General features: G+C 45.4%; 4 protein-coding genes across 4 annotated transcripts; all 4 read left to right on the top strand.

Moving 5' to 3' along the window:
• On the top strand, positions 1-4,312 carry LOC308521540 (uncharacterized protein C2orf78-like; the record flags this gene model as incomplete). Its single annotated transcript, XM_081094613.1, has 3 exons — positions 1-7; positions 3,411-4,148; positions 4,302-4,312. The coding sequence occupies 3 exons, from the start codon at positions 1-3 to the stop codon at positions 4,310-4,312; spliced, it is 756 nt and encodes a 251-aa protein (XP_080950739.1).
• A 693-nt stretch (positions 4,313-5,005) lies between these two features.
• LOC308521541 (uncharacterized protein C2orf78-like) lies at positions 5,006-6,871 on the top strand (the record flags this gene model as incomplete). Its single annotated transcript, XM_081094614.1, has 1 exon — positions 5,006-6,871. The coding sequence occupies one exon, from the start codon at positions 5,006-5,008 to the stop codon at positions 6,869-6,871; it is 1,866 nt and encodes a 621-aa protein (XP_080950740.1).
• Positions 6,872-12,780: 5,909 nt separating this feature from the next.
• Positions 12,781-17,092, top strand: LOC308521542 (uncharacterized protein C2orf78-like; the record flags this gene model as incomplete). The annotated part of the gene is made up of 3 exons (XM_081094615.1): positions 12,781-12,787; positions 16,191-16,928; positions 17,082-17,092. The coding sequence occupies 3 exons, from the start codon at positions 12,781-12,783 to the stop codon at positions 17,090-17,092; spliced, it is 756 nt and encodes a 251-aa protein (XP_080950741.1).
• Positions 17,093-17,785: 693 nt separating this feature from the next.
• LOC308521543 (uncharacterized protein C2orf78-like) lies at positions 17,786-19,651 on the top strand (the record flags this gene model as incomplete). The annotated part of the gene is made up of 1 exon (XM_081094616.1): positions 17,786-19,651. The coding sequence occupies one exon, from the start codon at positions 17,786-17,788 to the stop codon at positions 19,649-19,651; it is 1,866 nt and encodes a 621-aa protein (XP_080950742.1).
• Positions 19,652-19,957: the final 306 nt, after the last annotated feature.

Genomic DNA, 19,957 nt, shown 5'->3' on the forward strand with positions numbered 1-19,957 from the left:
ATGTCAGGTAAGGAGAGAACCTTTTTAAAGTTTTTCATTAGATGTTTGCCCCTAAATTTAGCAATAGAGTCAAAAGAGCAGAGAATAATTTGGGGAAATAGTGATTGAGAAGTCTGCAGACCTAATTTCAGTTGAGATTTTGACATCTACTAGCAATGTGACTTTGGACAAGTCATTGACTCTCTCACAAAATCTGTTTTGTCGTCATCTGCTACATTCGGATGTTAGATTGGCTGTGGACTCTAACCCCTTCCTTTTCTAATATGGAGTTTTAAAGAACACTCCTGTTGACAATGAAATCAAGACTTCTTGATAGTGTTTCAACAGCAATAGGAAGAAAACCTAAGTCATGGAGAAAACTAGCAATACATACATATATAGATATATGATGTCTCATGTGTAATGATCTCCCACCACCAAGGTTTCAAGTTTAGTATTTTAAATTGAGTGCTGTTCCAAAGGTAATATTCATGTGGTTTTGGAGTTTGCTATCCAAAGTAGGATAACAGAGGAAATAGGGAGAGAGGATGGAGAGTACTGGGCTCTAAGAAGGCAAGTATTTCAATGTAAAAAAATTAGAACATTTTTCATCAGCACAGGCCTACAGGAACCAAGAGGGAGGAAAAAACACAACCGAGAAGGAGGGAAAAGTATAAAAATTAACAAGGAGAGCGTGAAAGAGCTCATGAGAACAAAAGGTAGTTTGGAATGGAATATTGGAGGGAACCAAAGATTTTAAATAAAAGCAGAAAGAGTAGAGGGTGAAATCAGCTCGGACTAGGGCAAAGTAATGTGGATCTCAGCAAATGCTTGCATTGATAGAATAGGAAAGAAAGTAAGGCTGGGGTAGGGTACCACTAGCCAAAGCCGTGTATCAACACAATCCTATTCAGTTGCCTGTTTTCTTATTGCCTCTCTGAACACAGATGGCATGTGACAGTTTGCAATATAAACATTTAAAAACGTGTTTCAGAAATGATGTTTCTTATATACAAGAAACTAAGAAAGGCGATTATCTAGAGCCGTGGTCGGCAAACTGCGCCTGGCGAGCCACATGCGGCTCTTTGGCCCCTTGAGTGTGGCTCTTCCTTAGCCTTAGGAGTACCCTAATTAAGTTAATAACAATGTACCTACCTATATAGTTTAAGTTTAAAATATTTGTCTCTCAAAAGAAATTTCAATCGTGGTACTGTTGATATTTGGATCTGTTGACTAATGAGTTTGCCGACCACTGATTTAGGGCATTGGAAATAACAGAATTTTCAGTGTTTCAATTCATTCTGATTTTTAAACTATGACAATGTTTCGTCTAGTAAACGAAATAATTTAAGACCTAACAGAAAGATATGTCCTAAATAGAATCAGAAAGAATACACCCTTTGTGTGATTAGTATGTTCGAAGTCAAAGATGCTCTTCATCTTCAAAGTTATTTTCTTCCTAACGCAGACAGCACGCTGATACACAGCCATTGCCTCATTTCAGGTCAGAGCTGCTTAAGGAAAACAAGAGAGCATCAAGCCCCGCTTCGCTAATTTCATATTTCTCACAAAACAATTGTTTAGATTCTCTTGGGGATTCCTATATTAATGTGTGTTTTTTAAATTGAAATCTATTGATGATGGTTTTAAGACTTTGGGTACGACATCCTTTCCTGGATTGAAGATGATGACAATCTAGGTTTTAAGATAAATATAAAAACCTTCATGATACATTTCAACTGTTCTCTTCTCTTTGTTTTAAGGCTATTTTAATTGAAATACAAATATCTAATATACTAAGTATTTCTTATTTACTGGGGTATAGTCAGAGAAACACAAATGATTACAATAATGGAATTCCTTTACATTTACTTTGCTCTCCGCTTTAAACTAGTATTTACTGAACTATTGGTCTGCATTTATGGGAGGCACATATACATCAACAGTGGTTGCAGTGTGCTGCTTGTTATGCATTTTCTACTGATAGATCTCCTCTGTCCATATGTACTGGCTAAGAACTTACTCAAAATCACCTATTGTGGGTTGTTTCTGGTTAACAGTATTCACTACAATAGAATAGGCAATATTTACTTTTATGATACTGATGTATGAAACAGAACTTCATTCTGCAGTAAATTTATTAGACTTTGACATTTGCCACGTGCCTCACTTATGAGAAACTCACCGTCAGATAGCCATTTTGAGGTAGGATCAAAAATCAGGCATAAAGACAGTAAGAAACACCCTTTAAGTTTACCAACTGCATTGAGCTTCTATGAGAATTATAGGAAGAGCACGTGAAGGGCACAGGCAAAATGAGACGCTGAAGATTGTTATGACAATTGATGTGCTGTCTTCCCATGGACAAACAAACATCTGCATCAGAAGTTCTATTGCTCTTACATGTTGGCAGTGTAATGCGCAGAGCTCTGGCAAGGAAGTGGGGATGTTTAGGTGATGGAAGCAGGTACTAATACTAACATAGGGAGAGAACCGATCCGTAGTTTCCTCACTCGTGAAATGAGAATGCTAGAACAGGGATTCTCCAAGGACTTCTGGTTCGAAAATGCTTTAATTCTAGGAAAGAGCATACAAATCAATACTGCTGTAGGTTCAAGAGCGAGATAGGTCAGGGAGTGGTTGCTTCTAGCCTGGAGAACAATGTATGAACCACACCACTTGGGTCTTGTGTACATTTTTGCTCAAGTTTTTATATTATATATAAACGCCTAAGCGACTGAATGATCAAAAGAGTGAATGACCAGTTGACTGGCCGCTATGACATGCACTGACCACCAGGGGCAAACGCTCAACGCAGGAGCTGCCCCCTGGTGGTCAGTGTGCTCCCACAGTGGGAGCACCGCTCAGCTGACTGATGGGCACCAGACACCTGGGCTCATGACTGGAGCAGCTGCAGTGGAAGGAGCCTCTCCCACCTCTGCGGCAGTGCTGCCACTACCACCAAGCTGGAGCTGCCCAGCGCCTGGCCCTGGCTCGGGCTCCTTCCCGGTCCACCTGCTGCTTCCTGCACTACTACATCCCTCAGGTCAAAACCAGCAGTCCAATATCGCCCCAGGGGCCCCGGATTGTGAGAGGGCACAGGCAGGCTGAGGGACCCCACCAGTACATGATATCTCTATTTTATTGACTTCAGAGAGGAAGGGGGAGGGAGGGAGAGAGAGAGAAACATCAATGATGAGAGAGAATCATTGATTGGCTGCCTTCTGCAGGCCCCTTACTGGGGAATTGAGCCCGCAACCTGGGCTTGTGCCCTTGACTGGAATTGAACCCAGACTCGCTGGCCAGTGCTCTATCCAACTGAACCAAAAGAGCTAGGGCTGAAAGCAACAATCTTAAAATAATGCTGCTTTTTCACACATATTGTTTATCAATCTCTCTGATGTTTTTCATCACCCTCTTGTTCCCTACAGAGAATTCCAAAAATCCACCTTTCCTTGGAATTTCAACCTCTCTGCAACGCTCTCTTCCTGTGGAGAGCAATGCAGGAAGTGTCTGCAATTTCTACAGTGCCTCTGCTCCAGCCAACAGTTCACCATGGCTCCTGCCATCAGCCTCTGGCGCCTCTTTCCAACCTCTCATGGGTGGTGCCCACTTTTACCAACATTCTTGCACAACCATGTTGTCTCAAATTCCTGGCCAGAGCCCAATCTCCATTCCAGCTGCTTCCAATCCGAAAGTTTTTGAGTGGGCTCTTACAGGAGACACTGAAAAGAAGTCATCATCACTCAGAAACTTCACTGTGACTGTCACTGACCAGGACACAACTGTCTCCTCTATGTCTCTGGCGTCCCAGTGTGATAAACACTCAGATGCCTATAATATGGCCCCTCAGTATCCATCACTTTCTGTCAACCTTGTTCAGGGGGCACCCATTCAGGGACAGAGCCTGTCACATCCCTACCAGGTGGGAAATCATGTGTGTTACTACAATCAAGGCACAATGGACCCTCTGCTCTCTGAAGAGGGTGGTCCCTACCTGCAGTCCTATGGCTCTGTGTCTTACACAGAGAGCAGGGCCTCTGTCCCTGACCCAGGGATGGTCATGGTGCTAAAGGAGGCTCAGTCCACAAGTATGATACCACCAGCCTCCACCTGTGGAATCTGCTACTCTGTGCCTCCTCATCCCATCACACAGACAGGTTTTCAAGGTGAGTCCAAACAGTCACAAGGAAGAGGAATAAGGTCAGCATTCAAAACTAGGGTCAATCTGCAGCTGTGAAGTGGTGAGTCCTCAGACAGGTAGAATGTAAGTCCTGTGACTTTCACCACTACCACCCTCAGTCAATGCCCCCCATTGTCAGACTCCTTATGAGGACACCTGACAGAGGTGGGAAGGTGGGAAACTAACAGCCATGGATGCTCCATGTAGGAGAACTCCAAGAGCATACCAAGGGACACCACACTTTCCACTGCCCTGCCTGATGAGTCCTCCTGTACTACAATGCCGCAAGAAACTCCCTTGATTTATTGTTTTAGTCTCTTTCTGAGGCCTTTCAGTACATTATTGTGATAGTGCCCATTGAACGTTCCATCACTTCCTGAGTTGACACCTGGATTTAGGATCATGTGTTCCAACATCTTGTCCAAAGCAAACAGGCCATTATCTCCCCTTGCTTATAGACTTGGTCAGGAAGAGCTCCATTCCCTGTCTTAGTCCTTGGTATGAAGTGTTTTCATTCACTCAGGAAAGTAGAGAGAATTACAAGGGTTCCATATGAGAATGAGAAACATTTCTTAAAAATCACTTTTATTTTTTATTTGACTTATAACAACCCTGTGAAATGCAAAGAAAATCCTTTAAAAAAATGACATCAAATGGTCACCATGAAGAACCAGAACAGTTGCCTTTTATCTCCTAGCACACGATGCTGTTCATGATCCTGCAAAAGAGCTTGTAGGGATGCCTTTCCCACTGTTGGAAGGCACATGATTGTTGCAATGGTGGTGCTGAGGGAGCATCTTATTGCCAGGGACTGACCGACTTCCCCTTGATTCCATTGTAGTGATGGAGACTTCCCTGGCATTGCAACTTCCAGGCCAACTATTTTATTTACCACCTACTCAAGAATTCCTCAAGTCCGGCAGTAACAGACATATCCAGGTACTTGAGAGTTATCCACCACCTCAGAGTGGGGACATGTCAATGGCACCCCTCGTCCAGAGTCCTAGTCACCTCCTGGCACTGCCTCCAGCTCCAAGCCAGGAACAGAAAGAGAATAAGAATGTGGAGAATATTAAAACCAAGCTTCCCAAGCACCTGAATGGGTACCAGTTCCCAACAGAAAGCGAAGCTGCTCCACTGCTCCCTTTAGAAGCCCCTGACATTCCACAGGTGCTGGCCTGCACTGATCCCATTGGCCAAGAGGAGCAGCCTGGTTGTGACAACTCTGGTTTGGGAAAGAACAGCCTGAGTCTTAAGGACCAAGGGACACTTGAAAATGGGACTGAATCTAATGACAGTTTTGCAGACATCGACACCCTGGTGGAGGGTATTCACCTTCCACAGGTCTTAACTTCCTTGGATGACCTTGATCAGCCCCAAGGACCCAAGGTGATCAAAACCAAAGACACCAGGGGCCTCACGTTGCACGAAGTGCAGAAAAAGTCAAGTGTCAGAAAGACGCGCTCTGATCAAGGCAGGAAGATCAAACACAAAGCCTCTGAGTCTATCAGTGATGCTCCCAAGGCCAAGATCAAGCCCGAGAGCCCAGATTGTGTGTTTGTGGGAGAACTGGTTCCTTGCAATGCTGCAGCTGGTGGCAGGGCTCCTTCGAACATGGCCAAGCATTCTAACAGCAAACCTCAGAAAGCTGCAGCCAGCAGGACCAGCAATACGAAGAGACATGGGCAGGAAAACGCCAAAAGAAACAAGGAACACTACTCCAAGAGAGCTGAGGAGAGGAAGCAGTCAGGGAACAAAGTCAAGGCCGAGGAGAAGCCAGCCATTCCCAAGATGAAGAGGAAGAAAAGTCATCCTGAGTTGCCACAAGAGGCCATCAAAAAGCCTCGCAGCAGCCTCGGTATGCACATGCTGGAGTCTGTGCAGGTTTTCCATGCACTGGGCAAGAAGAGGGATGAGAAAGCTGACCTGTCTTCCTTGCGGGCCCTGGGAAACTCAAGCAACCCCAAAGGCCCCCAGCCACGCCCAGCTACCAAACCATGGCTGGTTTCTCCCCGCGAGGGCAAAGGTCCTGTGAAAACTCAAGTCAATCCCCAAAAACCATATGCAAGTGCTGACAAAGGGGCTCCACCTCCATCCCAGGACAAGCTGCCTTCTCCCGGGAAGGTCAAGCTGGTGCCATTGGTTTTTCCAACCATGGACAAGCCTCAAGCTCGACCTGTTCCTCGCAGGCCACAGTCTCTGGCATCATGTCGGCCTGCTGTGACCAACCCTGCCAAGCCTGCTGCAGTCAATGCATCCCTGCCAACTCCTGCATCTTTGATAGGCCCTGCCAAATCAGCTCAGCCAGTATCATCCAACTCAGCTGGAGCAGGTTTGAACAACCGCGACTGCCCTAGTGTCCCTCCGCCTCCTGCTTCTAGGCCTGGGACCTACAAAGCCTCATCTTGTGCTTCTTTCCAGCGGGAGCCTGTTCACTCTGCTGTGAGCCAGCCCCGGGCTCCGCTCAAGCCTCACAACCACTATCTACTCCAGGATTTCGCCCTCCAACCAATTCCGTGGAGGAAATCTGAGGTTCGGGGGCCAGTCATGTCAACACCCATCACCAATGAGCAGAGGCCAGATCGAGAGGCCATGAAGAGGAAGGCTCAACTAGAGCGTGAGAATGCTGCCAAATTGGGGGAAATGCAGCATTTCATTGACAGGGAAAAAGAAATGGACATTTCTCTGTACTATGGCTATGTGATGTAGGAGATGCTGGGAGTACTGGTGCTTTTGTGTACCTGCTGTTTTTCCATAGATAGATAGATAGATAGATAGATAGATAGATAGATAGACAATAGAGAGATAGATAGATCATACATAGATAGATAGGTAGATGGATAGATGGATAGATAGATAGATAGATAGATAGATAGATTTCTCAATCTTGGTATATTTTATAACGTAATAAAATTGAATAAGTATTATAAATTAGCATTTAATAATAAAGAAGTATTTTGTGTTTTGAGATGCTGTTAACTGTGCTCTTTCTTTGGTGGGTATGAGGATCAAAGGCTGCACGATAAGGAAAGAACTGGAAGTTGGATCGGTGAATGAGGGTCAGGGGGTAAGCACCGTGGGAAGAAAGGAACTTGGGCCATGGCCAGAAAGGCCAAAAGCGGGGAGAGGTTATGGATCTATAAAGAGAAGCAGGAGGTGGGTGTATGGCAGAAGTGAGAAGCAGGATCTGAGATGAGTGCTAAAAGAGGAAAATTTGAATAGAGTTGAGAGGGCAGAAGCTGAGTCTAGGTTGACCAGGAGCAATGTAAAAAGTCTCTTGGGAAGTTGGCCTTATGTCTCATGACCACTAGATAAGTATTTCAGAAAACAGATTCGGGACACATTTCCTATGGGTTGGGTTGCCTTATGCATATATGATTGCAGTTGGGGAAAGTGAGAACAAATTAGGGGAATCTACCAGATGAGTGGCAAGGGCTTAGAGTTATCCTGGGGAAGCTGATAACAGGGGCCTACAGAAGTGAATGTCTGCAGTAGGAGGCCCACCCAGGACAGGACGTGGGAAATAAATGATCATTGACTGCACACCTAGGTCCAGGCCCATGAGTACACCACTTCAGTTAACCTTCACAACATGCAAGGCCAGTATCCCTGTGTCACTTTACCGGAGAGGTTCAGTAATGGGCTGAGGTCACACTGCATGCAGTAGAGTGAAGCCTCCATTGGAGGCCTGTCTCTGAAGGCTTCAGTATTTGTAAGTGGCCATAGGTCGCCCACCTGGCTTTCAGAACACAGCATCCAGAGCTTACTGGTGCATGAGATCAAACGTCAGATGAAGCCTAAACATTAACTTGAAGGGCAAGCTAGGGCCTGCTGCATGAGCCCAGGCTGCACATGCCGCCTTGTCTAAACACCACCATCAACTGAGCAAAGCCCAAGAGAAAAATCCCGGGAAGCATCCATGTCCACTGGCAAGAGCAATAGGCACACTGGGTCTCAGGTGAGAGCCCCCTCACTGCAGTAGCTGGGGATTCCCATGATTTCCATGGGAATACTGAAAAGAAGAGACTGGTCTGGACTGCAGATATTTAGCTCGTAGTGTTAGTCTCATATTACATATTAGCATCAGAAATTTGGCAATGTAATTCAGGATTCCAAGAGGGAAAGCCTTGAAAAAATTTATAATTTTAAGCCATATCTCTACACTGCAACACTTCCCACAATTTCTTCTCAGGTAAGAATGCACCATCTTTGAAAAAACTCTTCTTATCTAATAATAGACAAACATGGTAATTGACCATACCTCCGCTCTACTTCCCATTGGCTAATCAGGGCGATATGCAAATTATCTGCCAACAAAGATAGCGGCTGGCAGCCAGGCAGCTGAAGGGAACATGAGGCTTGCTTGCTCCAGTGATGGAGCTAGCCAAGGTTCCCAGGCTGCTGCAGCCGGGCTCTGAGCTCCAGTCTAAGCAACAATGTTGCACTTATAGAAGCTAAACAAACCCCAGGTACCTGCTTTCAGCCAGCTGGCCTAGGAGCTGGAGCCGCAACAAAGTTTCAATTACAGAAGGTAAATAAATCCCAGAATAAACAGAAAAAAAGAAAAAAAGGAGTGACTGGGAGCTTCAGTTGCAGGCTTGGCCCGCCTGAAAACAGCCCTCAGCCCCTCATCCAGGCTGGCCAGGCACACCAGTGGGGACCCCCACATTAAAGGGGGTGCAGGCAGCCTGAAAACAGCCCTCAGCCCCTCATCCAAGCTGGCCAGGCACCCAAATGGAAACCCCCACCCTGAAGGGGGTGCGGGCAGTCTGAAAACAGCCATCAGCCACTCATCCAGGCTGGCCAGGCACCCCAGTGGGGACCCCCACTCAAAAGGGGGTGCGAACAACCTGAAAACAGCCATCAGCCCCTCACCCAGTCTGGCCAGGCACCCAAGCTGGACCCCCACCCTGATCCGGGACACCAGTTAGGGCAAACCAGCCGGCCCCCACCCATGCACCAGGCCTCTATCCTATATAGCAGGGGTCCTCAAACTTTTTCAACAGGGGGCTAGTTCACTGTCCCTCAGACCATTGGAGGGCCAGAGTGTAGTTTAAAAAAAACACTATGAGCAAATTCCTATGCACACTGCACATATCTTATTTTGAAGTAAAAGAATGAAGCGGGAACAATTACAATATTTGTATTTGCATGTGGCCCACAGGCCGTGGTTTGAGGACCCCTGCTATATAGTAAAAGGGTAATATGCAAACTGACCCTTACAGCAGAAGGACTGGGAATGACTGGTCACTATGACACACACTGACCACCAGGGGGCAGACGCTCAACGCAGGAGCTGCCCGCTGGTGGTCAGTGCGCTCTCCCAGGGGGAGCTCTGCTCAGCCACAAGCCAGGCTGATGGCTGCCAGCACAGCGGTGGTGGTGGGAGCCTCTCCTGCCTCCTCAGCAGCGCTAAGGATGTCCGACTGCAGCTTAGGTCTGCTTCCCGCTGGCAAGTGGACATCTCCCGAGGGCTGCCAGGCTGCCAGAGGGATGTCTGATTGCCATCTTAGTCCCAGTCCCCCAGGGAGCAGGCCTCAGCCAGCAGGTGGTCATCCGCCAAGGGGTCCCAGACTGAGAGAGGGCACTGGCCGGGCTGAGGGGACCGCCCACCCAAGTGCACAAATTTTTGTGCACCGGGCCTCTAGTATCTCATAAGATGAAATGTTGGCCTATAAATGAAAAATGTGGCTTTGGAGATTCCATCTGTAGGAGCTATCTTCTTCTGGCTTCTTGGCCTCTTGGGTCACACACTTCATACACAATGGAAGTAAAAAGCCCAAGGTGGATTGATCCAGGCACCCTAAAAGCTTACCATCAAGAGAAACTACTAGATTCATTGACTTCCTCCCCCAAGCCAGCTTAATCCATAGATAGCATGGGGTAAAGTAGGTTTACAGTTGAGTATGGGAAACACAGACTTTATGGTTGTATGATTATTTATACATAATTGTACTATTTTCCACACACACAACTGTAAACCTACTTTTCCCCACCCTGTGGAAGCCTGGGTTAGCAACACAGCACTGTCTTCTCACAGTCACAAGAGGGCTAGTGAGAAAAGCACTAACCAGGGGAAGAACAACAGAGGCACCCAGGCCACACTGGGCTGACTGTACACATCTGTCCCTTTTGTTTGTGTGCACAGCATAACTCACCACAGTGTCCTTTTTCACAGGCCCCTTTTTAAGTTTCTCCACAAAATCCATCAGATCAAGCTAGTTCATGATGCTTCAAGATAAACGCCTCAAGGGAGAAATATGCAATATGTCTTACCATGGTGGAATCTTTGAAAATAAGACTAGGGTGCTGCTGGGAATGCAGACTGGTGCAATCACTGTGAAAAACACTAAAGATATTCCTCAAAAAATAAAAGGATAGAACTTTCATTTGACCTAGTGATCCCATTTCTAGGAATAAATCCTAAGAAACCAGAAACACCAATCAAAAAGAATATATGCCCACCTATGTTCAAAGCAGCACAAATTAAAGTAGCTAAGATTTGGAAAACAGCCCAAGTCCCCATGAGCAGATGAGTGGATAAAACAGCAGTGGTACATTTACACAATGAAATACTATGCGGCTGTAAAAAAAGAAAGAACTCTTACCATTTGCAAAGCATGGATAGACCTGGAGAGTATTATGCTAAGCTCAATAAGCCAGAGAAAGAAAGGCATTACATAATCTCACTCATATGTGGAATCTAATGAACTAAATAAACTGATGAGCAAAGTAGACCTAGAGATATAGAAGCATGGAACGGATTGACAAAATTTAGAGGGAAGGTGGGGGTGTGGGTGCGGTGTGATGAACTGGGGAACTTGTATGCATGTATGCATAGCCCATGGACACAGAAAATGGAGTGGTGAAGGTAGAAGGCGGGATGGCAAGAGTGGGGTGGGTGGAGGGGTTCCATGGAGGGAAAGACAAAATAGAAAATAAAGGTGACATCTCTAATACAACAATAAAGATGAATAAATAAATAAAAAGTACGACTAGGAAAAAAACAAATGAACAAAACCAGAGCATTGACACACAGCATAACGACAATCTCTGTTCTGCAAACACACCAATGATTTATATAATTGAGCTAATATGACATAAAAGAAAATGAAAATATATTGAAGATTATACCTGTAGTGAGCAAAATGCCTTGCATTTGTTGCACTAGATAAGTTGTGTATACATGTAAATTGTCTGTTGTCTTAATACAAAATGAGACCAAAATGTGTCAACATCTTTTCCACTGAACCTAAAATATCCACATGAATGTTTTTGTCCTGTACAATTTCACTTTGCCTGTCACCTAGTCTCCAAGAATGTCCTTGTCTTTCTCTAACTAGTCTCCTCCTCACTTTTGCCTGGCCGTGCACCCAAGCATGGCAGACAGAGAATCCTGGAGGCCCAAAGTTCTACAGCGCCTGTTGCAAAGGGGGAGGAGACTGCAGTAACTGCCACACTGGATCCACTTTATGAGAGAAGGAAAACGGAAAACATCGTGAAGGCCTCTCCCGTATAATACAGCAGGATGCCTACATGGCCCAAGGAACCAGAGAGAGCAAATTACGGGCAGAAGAAGTGCAACCAAAGGCTGGAAGAGGAAAGGTTTGCAGTCAGCTGACACCTAGCTCTGTGGTCGTTGCTTGTAATGGACAGAGCCCATTGGGGGAAGCGTCAGACACTACAAAGAAGACCCTGCTGCTGGAAGTGGACAGGGAGTAACATTCAGGAGTGTCAGAATGCAAGATCAAAGCTTCTCTACAAACAATGCCTACAATGAAGAAGGAGAAAAAATGAGAGTGGTAGGAGATGCTAGTCAACCTAGCCTGGCCCTGCCCAGCCCTGGGGAGGTAGGATTCAAGGAGAAGAAACTACAAAAAAAGAGCCCTGGACCACATCATTCTGCACAAAATACACTCAAGAAACTTCATTTTACTGGTCAACCAACGGACAGAGAGAGCTCCTTAATCCCTCCCCTTGCTCCTCAAAAGCCACAGTAAATTCACTTATGACATGGACTGGTATGATTTCAGAACAACTGTAAGTGTGCAACCTAGATGCCCCTTTCCATTCTCTCTAAGATAGTAGCAATATAGATAATGGTAAACATGTTATACAATATAATATGGAGAATATAAGCAACTAGTAGTTAATTATATTCATGAAAGTCTATAACAAACATTGAGATTATTTCCCTAGCATAAGAGCCTGGGGAAAGTGAGACTATCACAGCTGTATTGTCATCTCGCCCATCTGTCCTGAGAGCTCAGCCATGCAGGTGTTGGTTTAGCTCCGCTACCACTCCCTCCATCCAATCCTGTCTTCTTGGGAACCTGACTTCCCGATTGGCTCTCTCATCCCTTTAAACTGCCTGCTTTGTGACATCATTCTCCCACCAAACCTACCACCACCTGGTAGAATCTTGGGGTGTCCATGGAGTTGTCTGTAAATAAATTTGGATCATCGCAACTGACCAGTGACCAGTAACTGGTGACCAGTGACCAATGGCCAGTATGACCAGTGACCTTCGTACTGGACACACGTGTTCTTTGGCTTCAGCCACTGAGACATCCTCATCCCTTGCATCTAAAGTTGATATTTGCTCTTCTTCTCTGACCATGTCAGGTAAGGAGAGAACCTTTTTAAAGTTTTTCATTAGATGTTTGCCCCTAAATTTAGCAATAGAGTCAAAAGAGCAGAGAATAATTTGGGGAAATAGTGATTGAGAAGTCTGCAGACCTAATTTCAGTTGAGATTTTGACATCTACTAGCAATGTGACTTTGGACAAGTCATTGACTCTCTCACAAAATCTGTTTTGTCGTCATCTGCTACATTCGGATGTTAGATTGGCTGTGGACTCTAACCCCTTCCTTTTCTAATATGGAGTTTTAAAGAACACTCCTGTTGACAATGAAATCAAGACTTCTTGATAGTGTTTCAACAGCAATAGGAAGAAAACCTAAGTCATGGAGAAAACTAGCAATACATACATATATAGATATATGATGTCTCATGTGTAATGATCTCCCACCACCAAGGTTTCAAGTTTAGTATTTTAAATTGAGTGCTGTTCCAAAGGTAATATTCATGTGGTTTTGGAGTTTGCTATCCAAAGTAGGATAACAGAGGAAATAGGGAGAGAGGATGGAGAGTACTGGGCTCTAAGAAGGCAAGTATTTCAATGTAAAAAAATTAGAACATTTTTCATCAGCACAGGCCTACAGGAACCAAGAGGGAGGAAAAAACACAACCGAGAAGGAGGGAAAAGTATAAAAATTAACAAGGAGAGCGTGAAAGAGCTCATGAGAACAAAAGGTAGTTTGGAATGGAATATTGGAGGGAACCAAAGATTTTAAATAAAAGCAGAAAGAGTAGAGGGTGAAATCAGCTCGGACTAGGGCAAAGTAATGTGGATCTCAGCAAATGCTTGCATTGATAGAATAGGAAAGAAAGTAAGGCTGGGGTAGGGTACCACTAGCCAAAGCCGTGTATCAACACAATCCTATTCAGTTGCCTGTTTTCTTATTGCCTCTCTGAACACAGATGGCATGTGACAGTTTGCAATATAAACATTTAAAAACGTGTTTCAGAAATGATGTTTCTTATATACAAGAAACTAAGAAAGGCGATTATCTAGAGCCGTGGTCGGCAAACTGCGCCTGGCGAGCCACATGCGGCTCTTTGGCCCCTTGAGTGTGGCTCTTCCTTAGCCTTAGGAGTACCCTAATTAAGTTAATAACAATGTACCTACCTATATAGTTTAAGTTTAAAATATTTGTCTCTCAAAAGAAATTTCAATCGTGGTACTGTTGATATTTGGATCTGTTGACTAATGAGTTTGCCGACCACTGATTTAGGGCATTGGAAATAACAGAATTTTCAGTGTTTCAATTCATTCTGATTTTTAAACTATGACAATGTTTCGTCTAGTAAACGAAATAATTTAAGACCTAACAGAAAGATATGTCCTAAATAGAATCAGAAAGAATACACCCTTTGTGTGATTAGTATGTTCGAAGTCAAAGATGCTCTTCATCTTCAAAGTTATTTTCTTCCTAACGCAGACAGCACGCTGATACACAGCCATTGCCTCATTTCAGGTCAGAGCTGCTTAAGGAAAACAAGAGAGCATCAAGCCCCGCTTCGCTAATTTCATATTTCTCACAAAACAATTGTTTAGATTCTCTTGGGGATTCCTATATTAATGTGTGTTTTTTAAATTGAAATCTATTGATGATGGTTTTAAGACTTTGGGTACGACATCCTTTCCTGGATTGAAGATGATGACAATCTAGGTTTTAAGATAAATATAAAAACCTTCATGATACATTTCAACTGTTCTCTTCTCTTTGTTTTAAGGCTATTTTAATTGAAATACAAATATCTAATATACTAAGTATTTCTTATTTACTGGGGTATAGTCAGAGAAACACAAATGATTACAATAATGGAATTCCTTTACATTTACTTTGCTCTCCGCTTTAAACTAGTATTTACTGAACTATTGGTCTGCATTTATGGGAGGCACATATACATCAACAGTGGTTGCAGTGTGCTGCTTGTTATGCATTTTCTACTGATAGATCTCCTCTGTCCATATGTACTGGCTAAGAACTTACTCAAAATCACCTATTGTGGGTTGTTTCTGGTTAACAGTATTCACTACAATAGAATAGGCAATATTTACTTTTATGATACTGATGTATGAAACAGAACTTCATTCTGCAGTAAATTTATTAGACTTTGACATTTGCCACGTGCCTCACTTATGAGAAACTCACCGTCAGATAGCCATTTTGAGGTAGGATCAAAAATCAGGCATAAAGACAGTAAGAAACACCCTTTAAGTTTACCAACTGCATTGAGCTTCTATGAGAATTATAGGAAGAGCACGTGAAGGGCACAGGCAAAATGAGACGCTGAAGATTGTTATGACAATTGATGTGCTGTCTTCCCATGGACAAACAAACATCTGCATCAGAAGTTCTATTGCTCTTACATGTTGGCAGTGTAATGCGCAGAGCTCTGGCAAGGAAGTGGGGATGTTTAGGTGATGGAAGCAGGTACTAATACTAACATAGGGAGAGAACCGATCCGTAGTTTCCTCACTCGTGAAATGAGAATGCTAGAACAGGGATTCTCCAAGGACTTCTGGTTCGAAAATGCTTTAATTCTAGGAAAGAGCATACAAATCAATACTGCTGTAGGTTCAAGAGCGAGATAGGTCAGGGAGTGGTTGCTTCTAGCCTGGAGAACAATGTATGAACCACACCACTTGGGTCTTGTGTACATTTTTGCTCAAGTTTTTATATTATATATAAACGCCTAAGCGACTGAATGATCAAAAGAGTGAATGACCAGTTGACTGGCCGCTATGACATGCACTGACCACCAGGGGCAAACGCTCAACGCAGGAGCTGCCCCCTGGTGGTCAGTGTGCTCCCACAGTGGGAGCACCGCTCAGCTGACTGATGGGCACCAGACACCTGGGCTCATGACTGGAGCAGCTGCAGTGGAAGGAGCCTCTCCCACCTCTGCGGCAGTGCTGCCACTACCACCAAGCTGGAGCTGCCCAGCGCCGGGCCCTGGCTCGGGCTCCTTCCCGGTCCACCTGCTGCTTCCTGCACTACTACATCCCTCAGGTCAAAACCAGCAGTCCAATATCGCCCCAGGGGCCCCGGATTGTGAGAGGGCACAGGCAGGCTGAGGGACCCCACCAGTACATGATATCTCTATTTTATTGACTTCAGAGAGGAAGGGGGAGGGAGGGAGAGAGAGAGAAACATCAATGATGAGAGAGAATCATTGATTGGCTGCCTTCTGCAGGCCCCTTACTGGGGAATTGAGCCCGCAACCTGGGCTTGTGCCCTTGACTGGAATTGAACCCAGACTCGCTGGCCAGTGCTCTATCCAACTGAACCAAAAGAGCTAGGGCTGAAAGCAACAATCTTAAAATAATGCTGCTTTTTCACACATATTGTTTATCAATCTCTCTGATGTTTTTCATCACCCTCTTGTTCCCTACAGAGAATTCCAAAAATCCACCTTTCCTTGGAATTTCAACCTCTCTGCAACGCTCTCTTCCTGTGGAGAGCAATGCAGGAAGTGTCTGCAATTTCTACAGTGCCTCTGCTCCAGCCAACAGTTCACCATGGCTCCTGCCATCAGCCTCTGGCGCCTCTTTCCAACCTCTCATGGGTGGTGCCCACTTTTACCAACATTCTTGCACAACCATGTTGTCTCAAATTCCTGGCCAGAGCCCAATCTCCATTCCAGCTGCTTCCAATCCGAAAGTTTTTGAGTGGGCTCTTACAGGAGACACTGAAAAGAAGTCATCATCACTCAGAAACTTCACTGTGACTGTCACTGACCAGGACACAACTGTCTCCTCTATGTCTCTGGCGTCCCAGTGTGATAAACACTCAGATGCCTATAATATGGCCCCTCAGTATCCATCACTTTCTGTCAACCTTGTTCAGGGGGCACCCATTCAGGGACAGAGCCTGTCACATCCCTACCAGGTGGGAAATCATGTGTGTTACTACAATCAAGGCACAATGGACCCTCTGCTCTCTGAAGAGGGTGGTCCCTACCTGCAGTCCTATGGCTCTGTGTCTTACACAGAGAGCAGGGCCTCTGCCCCTGACCCAGGGATGGTCATGGTGCTAAAGGAGGCTCAGTCCACAAGTATGATACCACCAGCCTCCACCTGTGGAATCTGCTACTCTGTGCCTCCTCATCCCATCACACAGACAGGTTTTCAAGGTGAGTCCAAACAGTCACAAGGAAGAGGAATAAGGTCAGCATTCAAAACTAGGGTCAATCTGCAGCTGTGAAGTGGTGAGTCCTCAGACAGGTAGAATGTAAGTCCTGTGACTTTCACCACTACCACCCTCAGTCAATGCCCCCCATTGTCAGACTCCTTATGAGGACACCTGACAGAGGTGGGAAGGTGGGAAACTAACAGCCATGGATGCTCCATGTAGGAGAACTCCAAGAGCATACCAAGGGACACCACACTTTCCACTGCCCTGCCTGATGAGTCCTCCTGTACTACAATGCCGCAAGAAACTCCCTTGATTTATTGTTTTAGTCTCTTTCTGAGGCCTTTCAGTACATTATTGTGATAGTGCCCATTGAACGTTCCATCACTTCCTGAGTTGACACCTGGATTTAGGATCATGTGTTCCAACATCTTGTCCAAAGCAAACAGGCCATTATCTCCCCTTGCTTATAGACTTGGTCAGGAAGAGCTCCATTCCCTGTCTTAGTCCTTGGTATGAAGTGTTTTCATTCACTCAGGAAAGTAGAGAGAATTACAAGGGTTCCATATGAGAATGAGAAACATTTCTTAAAAATCACTTTTATTTTTTATTTGACTTATAACAACCCTGTGAAATGCAAAGAAAATCCTTTAAAAAAATGACATCAAATGGTCACCATGAAGAACCAGAACAGTTGCCTTTTATCTCCTAGCACACGATGCTGTTCATGATCCTGCAAAAGAGCTTGTAGGGATGCCTTTCCCACTGTTGGAAGGCACATGATTGTTGCAATGGTGGTGCTGAGGGAGCATCTTATTGCCAGGGACTGACCGACTTCCCCTTGATTCCATTGTAGTGATGGAGACTTCCCTGGCATTGCAACTTCCAGGCCAACTATTTTATTTACCACCTACTCAAGAATTCCTCAAGTCCGGCAGTAACAGACATATCCAGGTACTTGAGAGTTATCCACCACCTCAGAGTGGGGACATGTCAATGGCACCCCTCGTCCAGAGTCCTAGTCACCTCCTGGCACTGCCTCCAGCTCCAAGCCAGGAACAGAAAGAGAATAAGAATGTGGAGAATATTAAAACCAAGCTTCCCAAGCACCTGAATGGGTACCAGTTCCCAACAGAAAGCGAAGCTGCTCCACTGCTCCCTTTAGAAGCCCCTGACATTCCACAGGTGCTGGCCTGCACTGATCCCATTGGCCAAGAGGAGCAGCCTGGTTGTGACAACTCTGGTTTGGGAAAGAACAGCCTGAGTCTTAAGGACCAAGGGACACTTGAAAATGGGACTGAATCTAATGACAGTTTTGCAGACATCGACACCCTGGTGGAGGGTATTCACCTTCCACAGGTCTTAACTTCCTTGGATGACCTTGATCAGCCCCAAGGACCCAAGGTGATCAAAACCAAAGACACCAGGGGCCTCACGTTGCACGAAGTGCAGAAAAAGTCAAGTGTCAGAAAGACGTGCTCTGATCAAGGCAGGAAGATCAAACACAAAGCCTCTGAGTCTATCAGTGATGCTCCCAAGGCCAAGATCAAGCCCGAGAGCCCAGATTGTGTGTTTGTGGGAGAACTGGTTCCTTGCAATGCTGCAGCTGGTGGCAGGGCTCCTTCGAACATGGCCAAGCATTCTAACAGCAAACCTCAGAAAGCTGCAGCCAGCAGGACCAGCAATACGAAGAGACATGGGCAGGAAAACGCCAAAAGAAACAAGGAACACTACTCCAAGAGAGCTGAGGAGAGGAAGCAGTCAGGGAACAAAGTCAAGGCCGAGGAGAAGCCAGCCATTCCCAAGATGAAGAGGAAGAAAAGTCATCCTGAGTTGCCACAAGAGGCCATCAAAAAGCCTCGCAGCAGCCTCGGTATGCACATGCTGGAGTCTGTGCAGGTTTTCCATGCACTGGGCAAGAAGAGGGATGAGAAAGCTGACCTGTCTTCCTTGCGGGCCCTGGGAAACTCAAGCAACCCCAAAGGCCCCCAGCCACGCCCAGCTACCAAACCATGGCTGGTTTCTCCCCGCGAGGGCAAAGGTCCTGTGAAAACTCAAGTCAATCCCCAAAAACCATATGCAAGTGCTGACAAAGGGGCTCCACCTCCATCCCAGGACAAGCTGCCTTCTCCCGGGAAGGTCAAGCTGGTGCCATTGGTTTTTCCAACCATGGACAAGCCTCAAGCTCCACCTGTTCCTCGCAGGCCACAGTCTCTGGCATCATGTCGGCCTGCTGTGACCAACCCTGCCAAGCCTGCTGCAGTCAATGCATCCCTGCCAACTCCTGCATCTTTGATAGGCCCTGCCAAATCAGCTCAGCCAGTATCATCCAACTCAGCTGGAGCAGGTTTGAACAACCGCGACTGCCCTAGTGTCCCTCCGCCTCCTGCTTCTAGGCCTGGGACCTACAAAGCCTCATCTTGTGCTTCTTTCCAGCGGGAGCCTGTTCACTCTGCTGTGAGCCAGCCCCGGGCTCCGCTCAAGCCTCACAACCACTATCTACTCCAGGATTTCGCCCTCCAACCAATTCCGTGGAGGAAATCTGAGGTTCGGGGGCCAGTCATGTCAACACCCATCACCAATGAGCAGAGGCCAGATCGAGAGGCCATGAAGAGGAAGGCTCAACTAGAGCGTGAGAATGCTGCCAAATTGGGGGAAATGCAGCATTTCATTGACAGGGAAAAAGAAATGGACATTTCTCTGTACTATGGCTATGTGATGTAGGAGATGCTGGGAGTACTGGTGCTTTTGTGTACCTGCTGTTTTTCCATAGATAGATAGATAGATAGATAGATAGATAGATAGATAGATAGACAATAGAGAGATAGATAGATCATACATAGATAGATAGGTAGATGGATAGATGGATAGATAGATAGATAGATAGATAGATAGAAATTTCTCAATCTTGGTATATTTTATAACGTAATAAAATTGAATAAGTATTATAAATTAGCATTTAATAATAAAGAAGTATTTTGTGTTTTGAGATGCTGTTAACTGTGCTCTTTCTTTGGTGGGTATGAGGAT

Source organism: Myotis nattereri (assembly GCF_964212035.1).
Source record: "Myotis nattereri genome assembly, chromosome: 6".
NCBI classification, from domain to species: Eukaryota; Metazoa; Chordata; class Mammalia; order Chiroptera; family Vespertilionidae; genus Myotis; species Myotis nattereri.